The sequence below is a fragment of the Gouania willdenowi genome, chromosome 3, assembly GCF_900634775.1.
Source record: "Gouania willdenowi chromosome 3, fGouWil2.1, whole genome shotgun sequence".
In the NCBI taxonomy this organism is placed as follows: Eukaryota; Metazoa; Chordata; class Actinopteri; order Blenniiformes; family Gobiesocidae; genus Gouania; species Gouania willdenowi.
In genome coordinates this window covers 4866577-4882847 of record NC_041046.1, presented here as the reverse complement: position 1 = coordinate 4882847, position 16271 = coordinate 4866577, and the positions used below count along the sequence as shown (strand labels likewise).

At 35.2% G+C, this 16271-nt stretch overlaps 1 protein-coding gene across 5 annotated transcripts in view; it reads left to right on the top strand.

Annotated features, from left to right (window-relative positions):
• Window positions 1–16271, top strand: part of dpy19l3 (dpy-19 like C-mannosyltransferase 3) — a 78527-nt gene that overhangs the window by 40515 nt on the left and 21741 nt on the right. For all 5 annotated transcript variants that reach the window (XM_028439546.1, XM_028439555.1, XM_028439563.1 and 2 more), the window contains 3 exons: window positions 6056–6167; window positions 8920–8976; window positions 11852–11934. In XM_028439546.1, coding sequence (XP_028295347.1) covers window positions 6056–6167; window positions 8920–8976; window positions 11852–11934 — 252 coding nt within the window. The remainder of the gene's footprint in view (window positions 1–6055; window positions 6168–8919; window positions 8977–11851; window positions 11935–16271) is intronic.

The following is a 16271-nucleotide window of genomic DNA, read 5'->3' as shown; positions in this document are numbered from 1 at the left end:
CTTCTAAAACTACAAAAATGGCCGAGCAGGGTGGAGTTGAACCGAGTGTCACCTCTGCAACCTGGAGAGGGGGCGGGGTATGAAGTGTCTCATTTGCATTTAAAGAGACCAAAACGAGTTGCTCTCAGAAGCACATCAGAAAAGGGGTAGAAAAGGGGTGGAGCTATAATAATGAGGAATTCAGACCCAAGCATTGCAGTTCTGCTTTATATAGACCACAACTGTATGATTTATATGTAAAAAGGACGGATTTAAAGGCATGATATGTCTCCTTTAATGTTTAAAATCCAATCTTTGCTATTACTATGGAACATTAAGCAAGTCCCCTAACCCTAACACATTGAGTTGTACATCACTTTTAATAAATGTATTTTAAACATGATAGCAATTAGGTAGTTGTTTAATTTTACATTCAATAGTTGATGCTTTGTTGTTTTAAAAAATAATGCAAAATGGGCCTCAATGACTGTTGCGTCACTGTATAATGGTATATGATAGATAAGTGATGGACACAACTTGCATTGTTTGCTACTAACCGTGTCTGCGGCGCTGATTGCCAAGTTGCGCATGCTAAAATAAACAGAAACTTTTTGCAACATTTAGAAACAAATTACTTTTGATCATATTTACAGCAATATTTGTAAAAAAAAAAAAGATTTCTCGTAAAAATATAGTCAATGTTAAAGGTATTGTGGAGGTTGTTATTTTGGCTTCAAATTCCGGGTGGTTCATCACTATTGGTCCTCCCAATTGTCAATCATTCTGGTGATATGTTTACGTTAATATAAGAAGAGCAATAGCTTACGTGCTCGTCCTTAGCTAGTTTTCACTCGCTGCGCTTGCACACTTTTCATTTACCGGTGGCGAGTCTGACATAGTGGGAAAAGTGCAAATCTTCTTTTGGAAAGTAAGCTTGTATGCGCGATGCAGACACCAACTTATAAATAGAGCTGTGCACAAGGAAAACTGGGCTCGTGCACGCTCTCTTGCACACGTTTAATATACGTTCCCTCTTGGGAGCAGGTAGAGTGTTGCACATGTGCTTTTTTTCAAAAAATGGAGAGTGCATTTCTTTTCTGAACTTCGGGAAAATCCTCCTCTATACCTTTAAATCTAAATCTAAATGTTACATTTGAATATAAATGTTAAATCTAAAGCTAAATGTTAAATTTTAAATCTAAACAGTGAATTTGCATATGAGCTAAATATTTAGTTTCACTTGTGACATTTAGGTATAGCATTTATATTTAACATTCATATTTAACATTTATATTTAACATTTAGATTTATTTGTCACATTTAGATTTAATTGTCACATTTATATTTAATATTTAACATTTATAATTAGCATTGACATATTTTTGCGAGAAAAAAAGCATACAAATTTAACAAATATTGCTGTAAGTCTGGTCAAAAGTAATGTAAAAATTCCACATAAGTTTTTTTAAATGTGGTGTTGTTGCTAAATGTTGCAAAAATGTGTTTATTTTATTACTTTATATTTGGGACCCCATAACCATGGCACACTGTCATACCTCAGTTATCTCAGTTACTTAAAAAATGTCTGTTTGTGTTTGCTACTATCGCTAAAATTATTAATACCATCACTATGACCGGGTGATTTTTACCCAATATATTATAACCAATAAAATGTACTTATCAAAATATGACAATAGATGACAGTGTTTTTTTATTTTCAACTATGCCACGTATAACAAACGATGGGTGGACGCTAAAAATATTAACCAAAAGTACTAAAAATTAGGAATGTAAGAGCACATAATACATAAAAAGAAGAAACTGTAAACGTGGTCTTTGGTCTAAACATTTCTGGAGCATTTGTGAAGACATCATTTCAGTGACACACAAACCACTGCATGAAAGTTGAATGATTGGGTAAAAATGATCACCTGACTAAAATATTTGTGTCACCACTTATTGATATTTATTTACAACTACAGGACTAAATAAAGATAACATGGACATTTCAGGACAACTTTTACTTACCGGAGCTTTATTCTTAGATACAGTCAGTACATACAGTACAAGGTGGTAATAATGGGTCATTATCACTATTGCTGGTGGAAATCACCTGTTGATAGTATTCTGGGGTTGTAGATCTTAGAAATGATTTACTGCTGGATTATGTTCTGCTGCTCCAGCTCCTTCTATTATAAGTTTCCCATTTTAAAATCTATAATCTATAATAGGGGTGGGGAAAAAAATCGATTCACATAACAATTGTGATTTTAATCATCCACAATTCTGAATCGATTCATAAACTTCAAAAATCGATTTTTTTAATTTTTTTTAATTTTTTTTTTAAGAAAAACTCTGATTCAGTAGATCCATTAGAGTCTTTACTCAGAAAACACTGTAAACTGAACATACAACTACATATTAGTGTTCTCATAAATAGAAAATACCACTATACAAAAAGTCAGCTAGCTTCATGCTAACGTCTAAGGGAAAACCCATGTAAATGCTCATGCTAACGTGCGGTGATTTATATAACATACCGTTTATGTTTAACTTTCGCAAACACAGTCTTAGGAGTGTTATCAAACAGTACACTTAAACATACTCATAAACAGGCCATGGGCTTTCAAGATGGCGACTTCTGACTACTATGGCAACAGTGTTAGGTCAAAACACAAACTCACCCACACCTTTATAGTCTATGACACGATCTCACCAGGAAGCAACAGCGACCCCAACTTACAATGTATTACATAGACCAGGGGTTCTCAACTGGTCTCACCCACATTATGCCACGGTCAGTGAAACGTGACCATATTTTTTTAGAATTCAACAAACCAAATTTAGTTTTTCAAAAACAGCTGTTGAAAACACAAATATATAATATTTTTTAAAACATAAATCTACATATTTTCCTGTGCAACATGCGATTCACAGCATAGCTGTCAAAAGAAAAGTTTCTTTAAAAATAAAAGACATTAAGTATTTATTTATTTTTGACTAGCTTTCCGCATCCCACCCAGTACATGTCCGCAACCCACTTTTGTGTCCCGACCCACCAATTGAGAATCATTGACATAGACAGCACAATGTGTGTGTTTAGCATGAATAAATGTTACCTTTTGTCTTAAGTTTGCCTTTGTATTGTTTTGATGCCATAATTTGCCGTAGCACATTATGTATTGTATCAGTTTTTGAATTGAGAATTGTTTGAATCGAGAATCGGTTAAAATGAGAATTAATTTTGAATCAAATTGTGAGACACCCAAAGATTCACATCCCTAATCTATAATCCCTCTGAGATTTGACTATTCCAAACAGTTATTTATAATTATTTGCTGGTTTTCATATTGCAAAGTGTCAATAGAAAATTCCCCAGTCTTGGATTCAAACACGCGCTGCACGGCTTGACATCTCTGATTCAGTTTGATATTATAATTGCTTTTGACTTTGTGCTCGTTATGAAGGGGTGTCAGAAAAAATCATCATGATTACTAGTGCAGCGCTCACCTTTTCTTCTACATTCATCGAAACATGCAATTATTCTGCCGGAAAAGTGAGAGTGGAGGTTTTTTCTGTCGCCGGTTTGCTTACGGCGCACAGTTGTAGAAGTTGACAGTTGACAGAGTGCACAATTAAAGCTTTTTTTAGTGTGTGTGTGTGTGTGTGTGTGTGTGTGTGTATGTGAGTGGGATGGATGTTGAACGTTATGTTCTAGGATATAAAAATGTTTTAAACTTTTTAATTACACACATCAACAAGCATACATGACACTGTTTCACATGATTTCTGGACTTACTTTTGTGTATTAGTAAATGTTGATCAGATTGGACTCTCATGCTGGCCAATAAGGATTTCTCTCTGTCTGTGCTGTGGTCCATTCAACACACTGAGTGAGTTTTAGTTTCAGTGGGAGATTTCAAACACTGGGGCCTCATTTATAAAAGTGTGCCGAGCTAAGCACACTTCAGCTGGCGTACGCTAAAAACCAGGAAGTGTGTACAAATCTTTTTTTTTTTTTACCATTTATAAACGATGGCGCACTTACGTCTCAGGCCTGCTTCCGTTTATAAATCACAATCAACTCGAACATTAGCGCTTGTGAAGTAACACCTTGCTCCGCCCATTTGGTGTCCATAAAAGGTCCAGTGAAGGCCCTAAAAGAATATTCACTAATAAGAATTTCACGGTGGACCGAAGGGGAAAATGACCAAATAAAACAGATTTCTCTGAATGTGAGGTGGAGGTATTAATAGTTGAGGTGGACACACACAGGAGAGCTTAATGTGGTGACACGGTGAACATTAGAAATGATAGAAAGGCAGATCACGTTGCCTCATCAGACTGTGACAGGTGAAAAATAAACAATTACACATAAAAGTGGAGGAGAAAATGTGGATCACTCTCCATAGGAAGAACATTTGTTCAACAGGTGGAGGAAAGGGGCGGAGCTCAGCCTCACAAAAAGCTGGAGGATCAGTGGGGATCACACACAGATGTACGATATATGTGCCAAAAACATGGGGTTAAACTCCGCAGCAGCTCGTCTTCCTCCCACGTCCTCTCTCTAGCAGCACCTCGTCCTCACGGGGGGTCCTGGTTTGTCTATAGGTTTCACTGGTTTCTGTAGATTCTCCCCCTCCAGAGACTCCTGTGCACCTCGTCCTCCAGCAGTGCCTGATAAGCCACTGTGCATCTTTATGCATTAGAGTGTGTTCCTTTTATAACAGCTACAGGTGTTGCAGCCAGATGATCAGCAGTTTTGCACAATGATCATGTGATTTTGATTACAATTATTATTATTAATATAAAACTGTATTTGTAGGCACACACATGTCACTCACTCCCTGTGGGCGTCAGTATAATTTTTTCCTCCTCCTTTTTGCAAATGCATCCTTCAAAGAATGTGTTGTGAAATGTTCAATGTGTTTGATTTATTTCACAGAATTTCTATTAATTTCACAGAGCTGTCTTTAATTTCATCTTTTTCCTGTTGGCGTCGGAGTTTCCCGTTTCTCACGATTGTGTGCGTACGGCAGGGTCTGAGCTGCTGTGGAGGTGAAAACATTATCTAGCCAGGTTTTTTTTATAAATATATATTTTTATAATATATTTATTATAAATCCCAAACTTTGCTTATATGTGACGTACGCTTTCTTTTGTACGTATGCAGCCTTTATAAAATGAGGCCCCTGGTTGAGGAACAACTTTGTAACACCTTTTAACACACGTCGAGTCAGGCAGTGAAGAACGTAACACACATTTGGTTTCTCTAAAATGAAGACGAAAAGGTCAAACGTGCAGGAAGTCATTTGTTTCAGTCAGACGACTCCTTTATGTTAAAGAGATCCTCCACTGTTTTTACAAGTTTGGTCTAAAATATTTCAAATGTGCTAATTAGTAGATCTATGTTTAACAAAACACATTATTATGCACCCTATTCATTTAATTTCATTTTAAAGATGGGACTACTTTATAGTTTTAGAGCCTGTGTTCCTCCATCTTGGAACCATGTGATTGATGATGTCACACGGCCCCACTGCCTGTAAACATCCCATTGTTTTCTATTGGAGTGAAACTTTCAGCCTGATTTTTAGATCATTTAACAGCTTTTTAGATCATTTAGTAGATTTTTAGGTCATTTAGTAGCTTTTTTAGATCATTTAGTAGATTTTTAAGTCATTTAGTAGCTTTTTAGATTATTTAGTAGATTTTTAGATCATTTAGCAGCTTTTTAGATCATTTAGCAGCTTTTTAGATAATTTAGTCGATTTTTAAGTCATTTAGCAGCTTTTTAGATTATTTAGCACCTTTTTAGATCATTTAGCACCTTTTTAGATCATCTAGTAGCTTATTAGATCATTTAGTAGCTTTTTAGGTCAAAATACCAACTTGTGATGGTTTTCATTGCTCTAAATAAACAGTGCTTTATGTCTTTTCTTCCGAAACATGAGGGCAGAAGTTTTTTTCTTTCCAAAACAAAGTCTGGTTGATATTTGAATGTTTAGCTTCTGGTGAAAAATGTTTCCCTCCTTGATGTTGCTTGTCTGTCTTCTTCTTCTTCTTTTCTCTGCAGGATGAAGTATATATGGACAGGCCACATGTGTGCGCTGGCAGCCTACGGTGTGTGTGGGATGGAGCTGTGGACTTTGTTGCTCAGCGCCGTCCGCTGCAACACCAAACTACTAGTGAGTACCATGCACAGTGTATACGCTCTCAAACATAACCTGCTGTATAATAGGGTCAATGACGTTTAAGGATTTTCAATGCGTTACATTTCATAAAATAATCATCAATGGGAAAGATTTGCATCAACATTATGATAGAAATAAAAATCTAAATACTCATAAATCTTATACAGGGCTATGATTTAAATAAAATAGGGCAGAAAATACATTTGAATAGATTTAGAGTAATTTTAAAGATGTTTTTTTCCAAATAGCAGCGATATTTACACCTTTTGAATAACAGATTAAATTACAGAAGTAAATTAGTCACATATAAATTAAAAAATGTATAATAATCAAAGTGAGCACATATATAATAAGTTACTACATATTTGGAATATTTTTATGCATTTAAACTTTTTTTTATTAAAAGAAATGCAGTTGGATGGAACATTATATGTCAGCAAATATCCAGTTTATTATTGTTATTATTATTAATTATTTTATTATTTTTAACAATGTAAATGAGAATATCAGCTGAATTAAATCTAGTCCATGAAGCTTATTAATCAAGCCTCTTTATAGCGTATTTGCACAAAAGCAGCGGTCACCAACACGGTGCTTGTGGGCCCCAGGAAGCCCATATGGACCGTTTGAGGGGCCCTCAGGCCTGTTCTAACAGCAGCACTAAAATCTGATTTACTTAACGATACATACAAAGGATAGAGTTAGTAAAGTTAAATACTACTGGACTTACCGGTAATACAAAAATGTATTACCGTAAATTAACCATATTTTAACAGTTTTTTACTGATCACAGATTTTGATAAAGTTGCTATAGTTTAAATTTTTGGATTGTGATGTTTTTCTGAAAAGAAAAGGATTTTTAAAAATAACTTATACATAATTATTGCAAAAAAAAAAAAAAAAAATGTTTTGATTAGTTAAAAGTCGTGGCTAGTAAAATAGCAACATGGTGATATCCTATGGAATGTTTCAGAGGTGGTCATTTCAAAGTGAAACTAAAGAGGAATAAAGTGTTGAATTTTAAAACTTAAGTATTTCCTACTTTTTTAAGTTAATCCTTCATTATTTTTCCCTCTAATTAAAGTGAAATTGTGAAATGTCAGTGTATATCAAACTGGTAGTAACCCTCTAGATTATTCAGTAACTTTTGAAGTAGCAGAAAGGTTGGTGACCCCTGGAATAAAGGCTGTAAGAACAGAAAGTCCAGTTCACTCAGATCACTGACGTGCACAGTGATGAGATAAAGAGCCTTCAGCTGAATGATAATCTCAGTAATAACACAACAAGATAAACGGTACAAATACAAATTTAATTCTAAAGATGGATGAGAAGTTTTATTTTCAAAGTAATTGTTGGTAAAAGGTCATCTTAGCTTTGCAAACATTATTTCTTGACTTATTCCTCATTAGAATATCATTTTTAGTGTTTGTGTGCCCTGCTTAGAGGCATCCTCCACTGTTTTAGCTTAAAATCTTTAAAATGTACTGGATCTGTGTCTGACAAAACGTGTTGTTTTCCACGGTGCATATTAATTTAATAGTAATTTAAAAATGGGACTACTTTACAGTTTTAGAGCCTGTGTTCCTCCATCTTGAAATCATGTCAAACCCACTGTCTGTAAACATCCCATGGTTTTCTATTGGAGTGAAACATTCAGCCTGATTTTTAGATCATTTAACAGATTTTTAGATCATTTAACAGATTTTTCTGTCAAAAAGACGACTTGTGCTGCTTTTGTTTGCTCTAAAAAAAACCAGGAGAAGTTAAAGATGCTGATGTAATCCTTACACATACACATTGTACACGCAGAATTATTTATCACTGTGTACAACCAATAATATCAAAGACAGACAAGCTTGTAAATAAAATAAAATAAGACATAACACACACTTCTTGTGTCCATACTCATGTTATACACATATGTAGATAAAACAAATTACAGATACAAAATACATGAAAACAATAAAATAAATACAAAAATTATTAAATATAAAAATGGATGTATTTGAATGGAGAGTCTCAAAGTTCTACATCAGTCGAGCATTATTGAGTAATGTGGGGACTGCAGAGAACCAACTACTCATCTCCAGGTTCTCCACATCTGCTACATCAACATCTTTAACTTTTCGTCGTTTTTTTTTACAGCAACCAAAAGCAGCACAAGTTGTCATTTTGACTGAAAAAGCTACTAAATGATCTAAAAAGCTACTAAATGATCTAAAAAGGAGGCTGAATGCTTCACTCCAATAGAAAACAATGAGATGTTTACAGGTGTGACATCATCAATCACACGATTTAAACATGGAGGAAAACAGGCTCTAAAACTGTAAAGTAGTCCTATTTAAGATAATTAAATGAATATGATACATAATAATGTGTTTTATTAGATCTACTAATAAGTACATTTCAAAGGTTTTAGGTCACATTTGTAAAAACAGTGGAGGATCCTTTTAATGTGGTACAAACAATGTTTAGAATGGTTACTTATTATTATTCCAGTAGTTGACAGATGTTTAGCTTTTATTTGAAAATGAAGAGCTCCATAATGTGGTTTTAAGATGACATTACTAATGTGACCACTAGGTGTCAGTGTGGTCACAACATGCATCAGCAGGGATGCTCACGTGTTATTTCCCTCAGTGAGAATCTATTTTTTCCTGCTTTATCTCTGCATAACTGATACTTTTTTCTTCTATTAGACAACTGTATTAATTAATGATGTTTTTTTTTTTAATTTAATTTGCAGTTAAGGTCTACCAGATACGGCGTGCCACTGCTGATAATGGCGTGCCTGTATTATAAGGTACGTTGCTTTTGTTTGAGAGTTGAGAAAAGGAGAATATCATTTTAAACCTGGACCCTCGCTTCATAGGGAATTTTAAAAATTGTTTTTAATCCTAATAGTTAGATGTGTAAAGAGTACTGATATATCCTATACTAGTAGAAGTTCTCCTACTTATTTAAATTGTACTCAAGTACAAGTGAAAAGTAGCTCAATTAAATAGTACTAACAGTAAATGTTACTAGTTACTTTCATCCCCCCACGTTTATTGTTGGTAATAAATCTTGGTACGGGTCCTTTACATACAGTAAACATCTCATGTAGAAACTTAAAAAGGAAGAGAATAAATCTACCCCAATTGGAACTTAATTTATTTTCCACAAAGGCGTCTGTATAAAATTCTATTTTACATACATTTATGAACTCTAAAACATGCTAAATGTTCCATGTGAGTAACAACATAATAGGTAGAAACCAGAGGCACCACTAAGAACATATGGATTATGTTTATTTTTCATTTGGTCAAAATCTTTTTCTAAAATCTTAGTTTTAAAATTAAACCTATTATCTTGTTGAAATAGTAGCAAGATGTACATGAAGGTGTACAACCTATAATTTACTTTACGTGTCTACAATTCTATGTAATATTTGTTTTTATATTTTGCGCTGAACTGCGTCTGAAAATGCTGAACAAAAATAAGAGCAAAACAAAGGAAATGTTGTTTGTCAACACCACAAAGACATCTATATAATGTAAAATAACACTATTGAATTCAATGCAAAATAAATAACATTCTATACTGTCTATACTGTAGATACATTTATAAAGTTAAAAACTGAGAAAATAATCTCCATTCAATGCTGTTTTGGTGCTGTGCGTTACTTTTAATCTGATTGGTTTGATATGATGTGATGCATTACGTTTAATCTGATTGGTTTGATATGATGTGATGCATTACGTTTAATCTGATTGGTTTGATATGATGTGATGCATTACGTTTAATCTGATTGGTCGGCTATGATTTGATGCATTACGTTTAATCTGATTGGTTTGCTATGATGTGATGCATTACATTTAATCTGATTGGTCGGCTATGATGTGATGCATTACGTTTAATCTGATTGGTTTGCTATGATGTGATGCATTACGTTTAATCTGATTGGTCGGCTATGATTTGATGCATTACGTTTAATCTGATTGGTCGGCTATGATTTGATGCATTACGTTTAATCTGATTGGTTTGCTATGATGTGATGCATTACGTTTAATCTGATTGGTCGGCTATGATTTGATGCATTACGTTTAATCTGATTGGTTTGCTATGATGTGATGCATTATGTTTAATCTGATTGGTCGGCTATGATTTGATGCATTACGTTTAATCTGATTGGTTTGCTATGATGTGATGCATTACGTTTAATCTGATTGGTCGGCTATGATTTGATGCATTACGTTTAATCTGATTGGTCAGCTATGACGTGATAAATTACGTTTAATCTAATTGGTCGGCTATGACGTGATAAATTACATTTAATCTGAATGGTCGGCTATGACATGATAAATTACGTTTAATCTGATTGGTCGACTATGACGTGATAAATTACGTTTAATCTGATTGGTCGGTTTTGATTTGATGCATTACGTTTAATCTGATTGTTTGCTATGATGTGATGCACTATGTTTAATCTGATTGGTTTGCTATGATGTGATGCATTATGTTTAATCTGATTGGTCGGCTATGATGTGATGCATTACGTTTAATCTGATTTGTCGGTTACGATTTGATGCATTACGTTTAATCCGATTGGTTTGCTATGATGTGATGCATTACGTTTAATCTGATTGTTTGCTATGATGTGATGCATTACGTTTAATCTGATTGTTTGCTATGATGTGATGCATTACGTTTAATCTGATTGGTCGGCTATGATTTCATGCATTACGTTTAATCTGATTGGTTTGCTATGGTGTGATGCATTATGTTTAATCTGATTGTTTGCTATGATGTGATGCATTACGTTTAATCTGATTGTTTGCTATGATGTGATGCATTATGTTTAATCTGATTGGTCGGCTATGATGTGATGCATTACGTTTAATCTGATTGGTTTGCTATGATGTGATGCATTACGTTTAATCTGATTGGTTTGCTATGATGTGATGCATTACGTTTAATCTGATTGGTCGGCTATGATTTGATGCATTACGTTTAATCTGATTGGTTTGCTATGATGTGATGCATTACGTTTAATCTGATTGGTCGGCTATGATGTGATGCATTACGTTTAATCTGATTGGTTTGCTATGATGTGATGCATTACGTTTAATCTGATTGTTTGCTATGATGTGATGCATTACGTTTAATCTGATTGTTTGCTATGATGTGATGCATTACGTTTAATCTGATTGGTTTGCTATGATGTGATGCATTACGTTTAATCTGATTGGTCGGCTATGATGTGATACATTTGATTGTTGTCTGGTTATTTCATTTTTGTAGTTTCACAATGTATGTTGATCATTTTAAAATAAACAAATAATAATTTACTCAGTCACAGTTTGGTGTAGAAATGTAATGAATTACTTTACTTCTTTTAAAACGTACTTAAGTACAAGTAAAATTACTGATTTAGAAATATACACAAAAAAGTACAAGTACCCTTGAAGCAACTCAATTACAGTATAATGTGATTACTTGTAATCCATCACTTTTATTAGGAGGATAGGTTATATAATTGACTGTGTGATTCAGAATAAGAAAACTTAATTTATCTCTGAGGGGTAATTCAGTTTGCAGTAGTGGTTTGTGTTGCAGCAATGGACAGAACATTACACACACATCCACATTTCATCTCGTCACTGTTAACACGTTAAACCCTCTGCATGTTTTTATAGTTCTGGCCGAAGATGATCGAGGAATTGTCTGAGCTGCGGGAGTTCTACGACCCGGACACGGTGGAGCTAATGACGTGGATTAGGTATCTACACACACACACACACACACACCACGCCAAACAAGTACACATCTGAGCTAATGCTGTGCTTTGTGTGTGGGTGTGTGTGTGTATGAATCAAGTTTCTCTCTTCATGCCTAATGTCCTGAGTGTGTGTGTGTGTGTGTTAGAGCTTCCTGTTGAGCGTCCTAAATAAGACATGGCGCTCCTGGAAAGATCCCAGCTGTTAGCAGAGCTCGGACCTCACTGTAGAGGTTGGGAGGGGGGCATTAGCCTGATGGGATCAGAGACGGAGCTGTAGAGTGTGTGCATGCGTGCGTGCGTGTGTGTGTTTTTTTTTTGGCATTATGTTGAATGTGTTCCTTTAGATAATGGACTTGAAGCCAATGGCAGATGAAATACAGCCTTGTTTTCTTCTAAAGGTCCTTTTACTTTTCCCAGTATGAACCATTAACACCAGTACAGTGAAGTGAGGGCAGTGCTGGTCAGACACAGAAACACAACCACAGTGAGCAAAGGAGGCGTGTTGAGTTCTAACTGTAACACAGAGTCATTATTAGCTCTGTGCTTCACTGTGGAAGGTTATGTTTTACCCTCCGTTAACAAGATAACGTGAAAAGTTATTAATGGATTTGGATGAAATTTTCAGGAAAATTAATAAATGGGACAAGGAACAGATTATTACATTTTGGTGATGTTCTGGCTACCAAAAGAAAATATATAGATATACATCTATATCCCATTCATTTTCCCATCCACACGAGAACTGCTGTAAAATTCTGACATCATCACTGTGGATGTTAACATGCTGAAAACCAATCGTACAAAGAGAATAAAAACGTCAGGCAATGCGTTATGCTGAGTCAGCTTTTGGTGATGTTCTGGATGACTAAAAATGAGAAAATAACATTTGTGGAAATCACAATATGTGTGGATGTGAGCTGTGCCTGAGCCTGCTCCTTTAAGCGCGGTGGCTTATGGGTAATGTAGTAGTGGTAGGGAAGTGCATTGTGTGTTTGTCCCGCCCACTACTCGTGCTGTACTTTTTACGTCTTTGTGACAAATGTTAAAAAGAATAATTGTGGCACCATTTAAATAAAATAGTGTTTAATAAATCACTTGGTGGAGGTCTGTGCTCTCTGAGCGCTTTTCTAGTTACTGTATGTGTTATTTATAGCGGCGTAACAATTCAATTTAACAATGATTTGATTCATGGATGATATTGGTTAATTTAGAACAATTTGATCCAAAATGATTCAGTGATTTGAAATCGATTCAGTAACTTTTTATCCAAAATGATAATGTTAATTGTGTCCATTTGGCTCTCAGAGAATTATACAATTTAAAAAAAATGGGGTTACTCGTACGCCTTGTGATCCTCTTACGCTGTGAAATATTCCTGGTGAGAACCATGTCGTCTATAATTTAATTATTAACATGAACTAACAAGTAAATAATATTTAATGGCAAATGTATATGTAAATGTATATGTTAACTTTTCTGCTCTCATTTTTAATACTTCAATAAGTTTTCAATAAAAATACATATTAGGTTTACCTGACTCTCCTGCTTGGCCTTTTATACGTCAAACTAATCCAATATTAATATACAAAAGGACGTGTTCAGGTTAAATGAGCAGTGGTGAACCTGATACTTTTCCTTTTAACATGATGGTTATTATGAGGCTTCTGCAGAGATAACGCTACATGTTACGCCATATAAAGTCTATATTTATCATGTTCATCTACTCTAGAAGCCCAGTTTTTCCACTCTGATGTGAGGCAGCCTTTCTTTTTTTCCATTACGAGTCGGAGATCGGTGCCTGTGAGTGCTTTATTCACCTAGGACTCATTTTTCTCACTTTTCTTTTCCATCTCTTTAAAAATCTGAGCGGTGAAGCAGGAGTGGGTTGTTGGTGGTTGTTTTTTTTTCACTGCTAATCGGGAAGTCAGAATGAAGCGCTGGTGTTTGAGCTGAATCAGCACCACAGAGACTAGAGGAGAGCTATGAAGTTAGCCTGCAGTCTCAGTTGATGTTCGGGTTGTTTTATTGCACGATGCTGTAGCCTTCATGGAGATGAATGAACTCACCCTGTTTTTAACCTATGTTTAGTTTGTAGAAAATGTAGCCACTGCGTTATCGTCAGGAAGGATAACACAATGTGATGTAAACGCACATGAAATACAACAAAACACCAAATATTTAGTCAATATTTCCACTAATAAAACCATTGTATCAGTGCATCTAACTCTTAACTCAGCATATGTTTATCTGCTAAATGCTATCAATAGACAATGCCTATTATTATTATTATTACTAAAATGTCTCCAGCTTTTCTGTGCATGAGTAATAATGGGTAGAAAACTGTTGTTCTGTTGTTGCTACTTCTCATTTAATGCTTTTCAGTTACAGCTGCTGGAATAGTTGATAGCATAAATAAGTAAGGATGCTTTCACACTGGTTAAAGCTGCAGTTTGTATTTTTTATTTTTTTTTGGGGTTATTTGCTCAAAAATCTACAATAATCTTTGATCTGATTGCAATCCAAATTGTTCCGAATGGAAACTAAAGGCTCAAACATACTCGAGTGGACTCCACGCACAGTGGACTGTCCGCCCTCCTCAGAGCTTAGATATCGGTGCACCACCGCATAGTAGGTTCCATTAAAATCCTACATTTTACACAATCATTTATTATATTGTTTTTATTTATTGGTTTATTTAACAAGGACAGTGTACAGTACATTCATATCCATTCAGAAAATGTACTAGATTTAGCTAAAAGGCTATTTTTCACTTCACCTTAGCACTTCTTTGTAGTCCTTGTGTGTGTTTTAAAGGTGTCCATCTCTCCTCCTCTGTTTCACCAGGCGGTGAAATACAAGTCACTATTACATTTAATGCGGGCACAAACATACTGGGGCGGAACGGACTCCGCATAGGTCCGAATATCAGTCTGCCCCACATACGGAGTCAGAGGGAGAGCGATAACAGACGGGATAAATTGCTTGTAAACCTAAGAGATGCATATCCAATGTTGAGAGAATATGTACAATTACTTTGCAGTGTGGATGTGGAGTGTCTGTCTGCTCTGACCATCAGCAGGGATCACTGCAGAGCTGCTGCTTGTGTGAGAGGAGCGGCTGTGAGCCTCTAGTTATTTTCCTCACAGCAGTGAGTGATACGTGCTACAATAACTCCAAAAACACAAGAAAAAGTCCCTACATTTGTCACTAGCCTCTATTGAGAAAAAAATTGCTAAAAGCTCCACAGTTGTGCACATTCACGAACATACCGGTAAGGGGCCATAGGTTTAGAAACAGGGAGGGGAGGGTGGAGAGTGGTTGTCTAACCATTCTACATACTGCAGCTTTATGTCTTGCGCTCGGTCTGGCAGCTGATCACACCGACGGACCCTAGAGTGTTTAAAACGCTCTTTAGTTACAGATTAGTTTGCTCTGATAGTCTTCGTTTGGTCGGTGTGAACACGCAAGCAAAGTCTAGAGAATTCTAAAGCGATTGTTTCTGTCGGTCTCAGAGCGTTTGTAATCCAAGTCTAGAGTAATTCAGTCCACTGTGGGTGGCCAGAGGAACCAGTGACGGCATGAACCAGAGCTTTAAAACCACTAAAAGCAGGTTGGCAACTTGTTTCTGCTCCATTGTTTTTTTGACCCATAGATGAGAAACTTTTCTTCAGGTTTCTGTTTCTCTGCCTAGAGAAGTCTCTACTACAGTAACTGGTTTTTATGGAGCGATTTATTCAACAGAATAAACTTTTTCAGAATAATTTAAAATCTAAATTTGTTTTCCATCAGAATAATTTGCTTTGTAAATATATTCTATTCATACGTTCCCCTCTAAGTAGATGTAACCTAATGATATCTCATAATTTGATATTTATTGTGAAAGTCATTCATATGAACCGGTATGATGCCTACAGCAAAATTGAAATGAAAAGTAAATCAGAAATTCAAACTGACGTTGTTAAATGTTTATTTCTGTAAACATCACAAACATTTATATTAACATTTATTTTAAGGAACCTCGTCTGATCTACAGTCCGTCTAATGAAGATGACTCAATCATTCTAATAATGTGACCTAATAGGAAAAGACTCATGTACAGTGTTTTTAATGCCACAGGGTTAAAATGGATGTTTTCACATGTATTATTCATTGCATTTCATGTATTTATTTATTTGAATTAGAACATTACATACCAATAAATGTTTCAGCAAACAGTGTCAACATAAATATGCTGGAGTTAGCACAATAGCTACATTTAACCTGTTGTCTTAACGCAGGTAAACGTGATATAAGTAAACATACAGTTAAGCAACATTTAACACAATGAGACAAACATT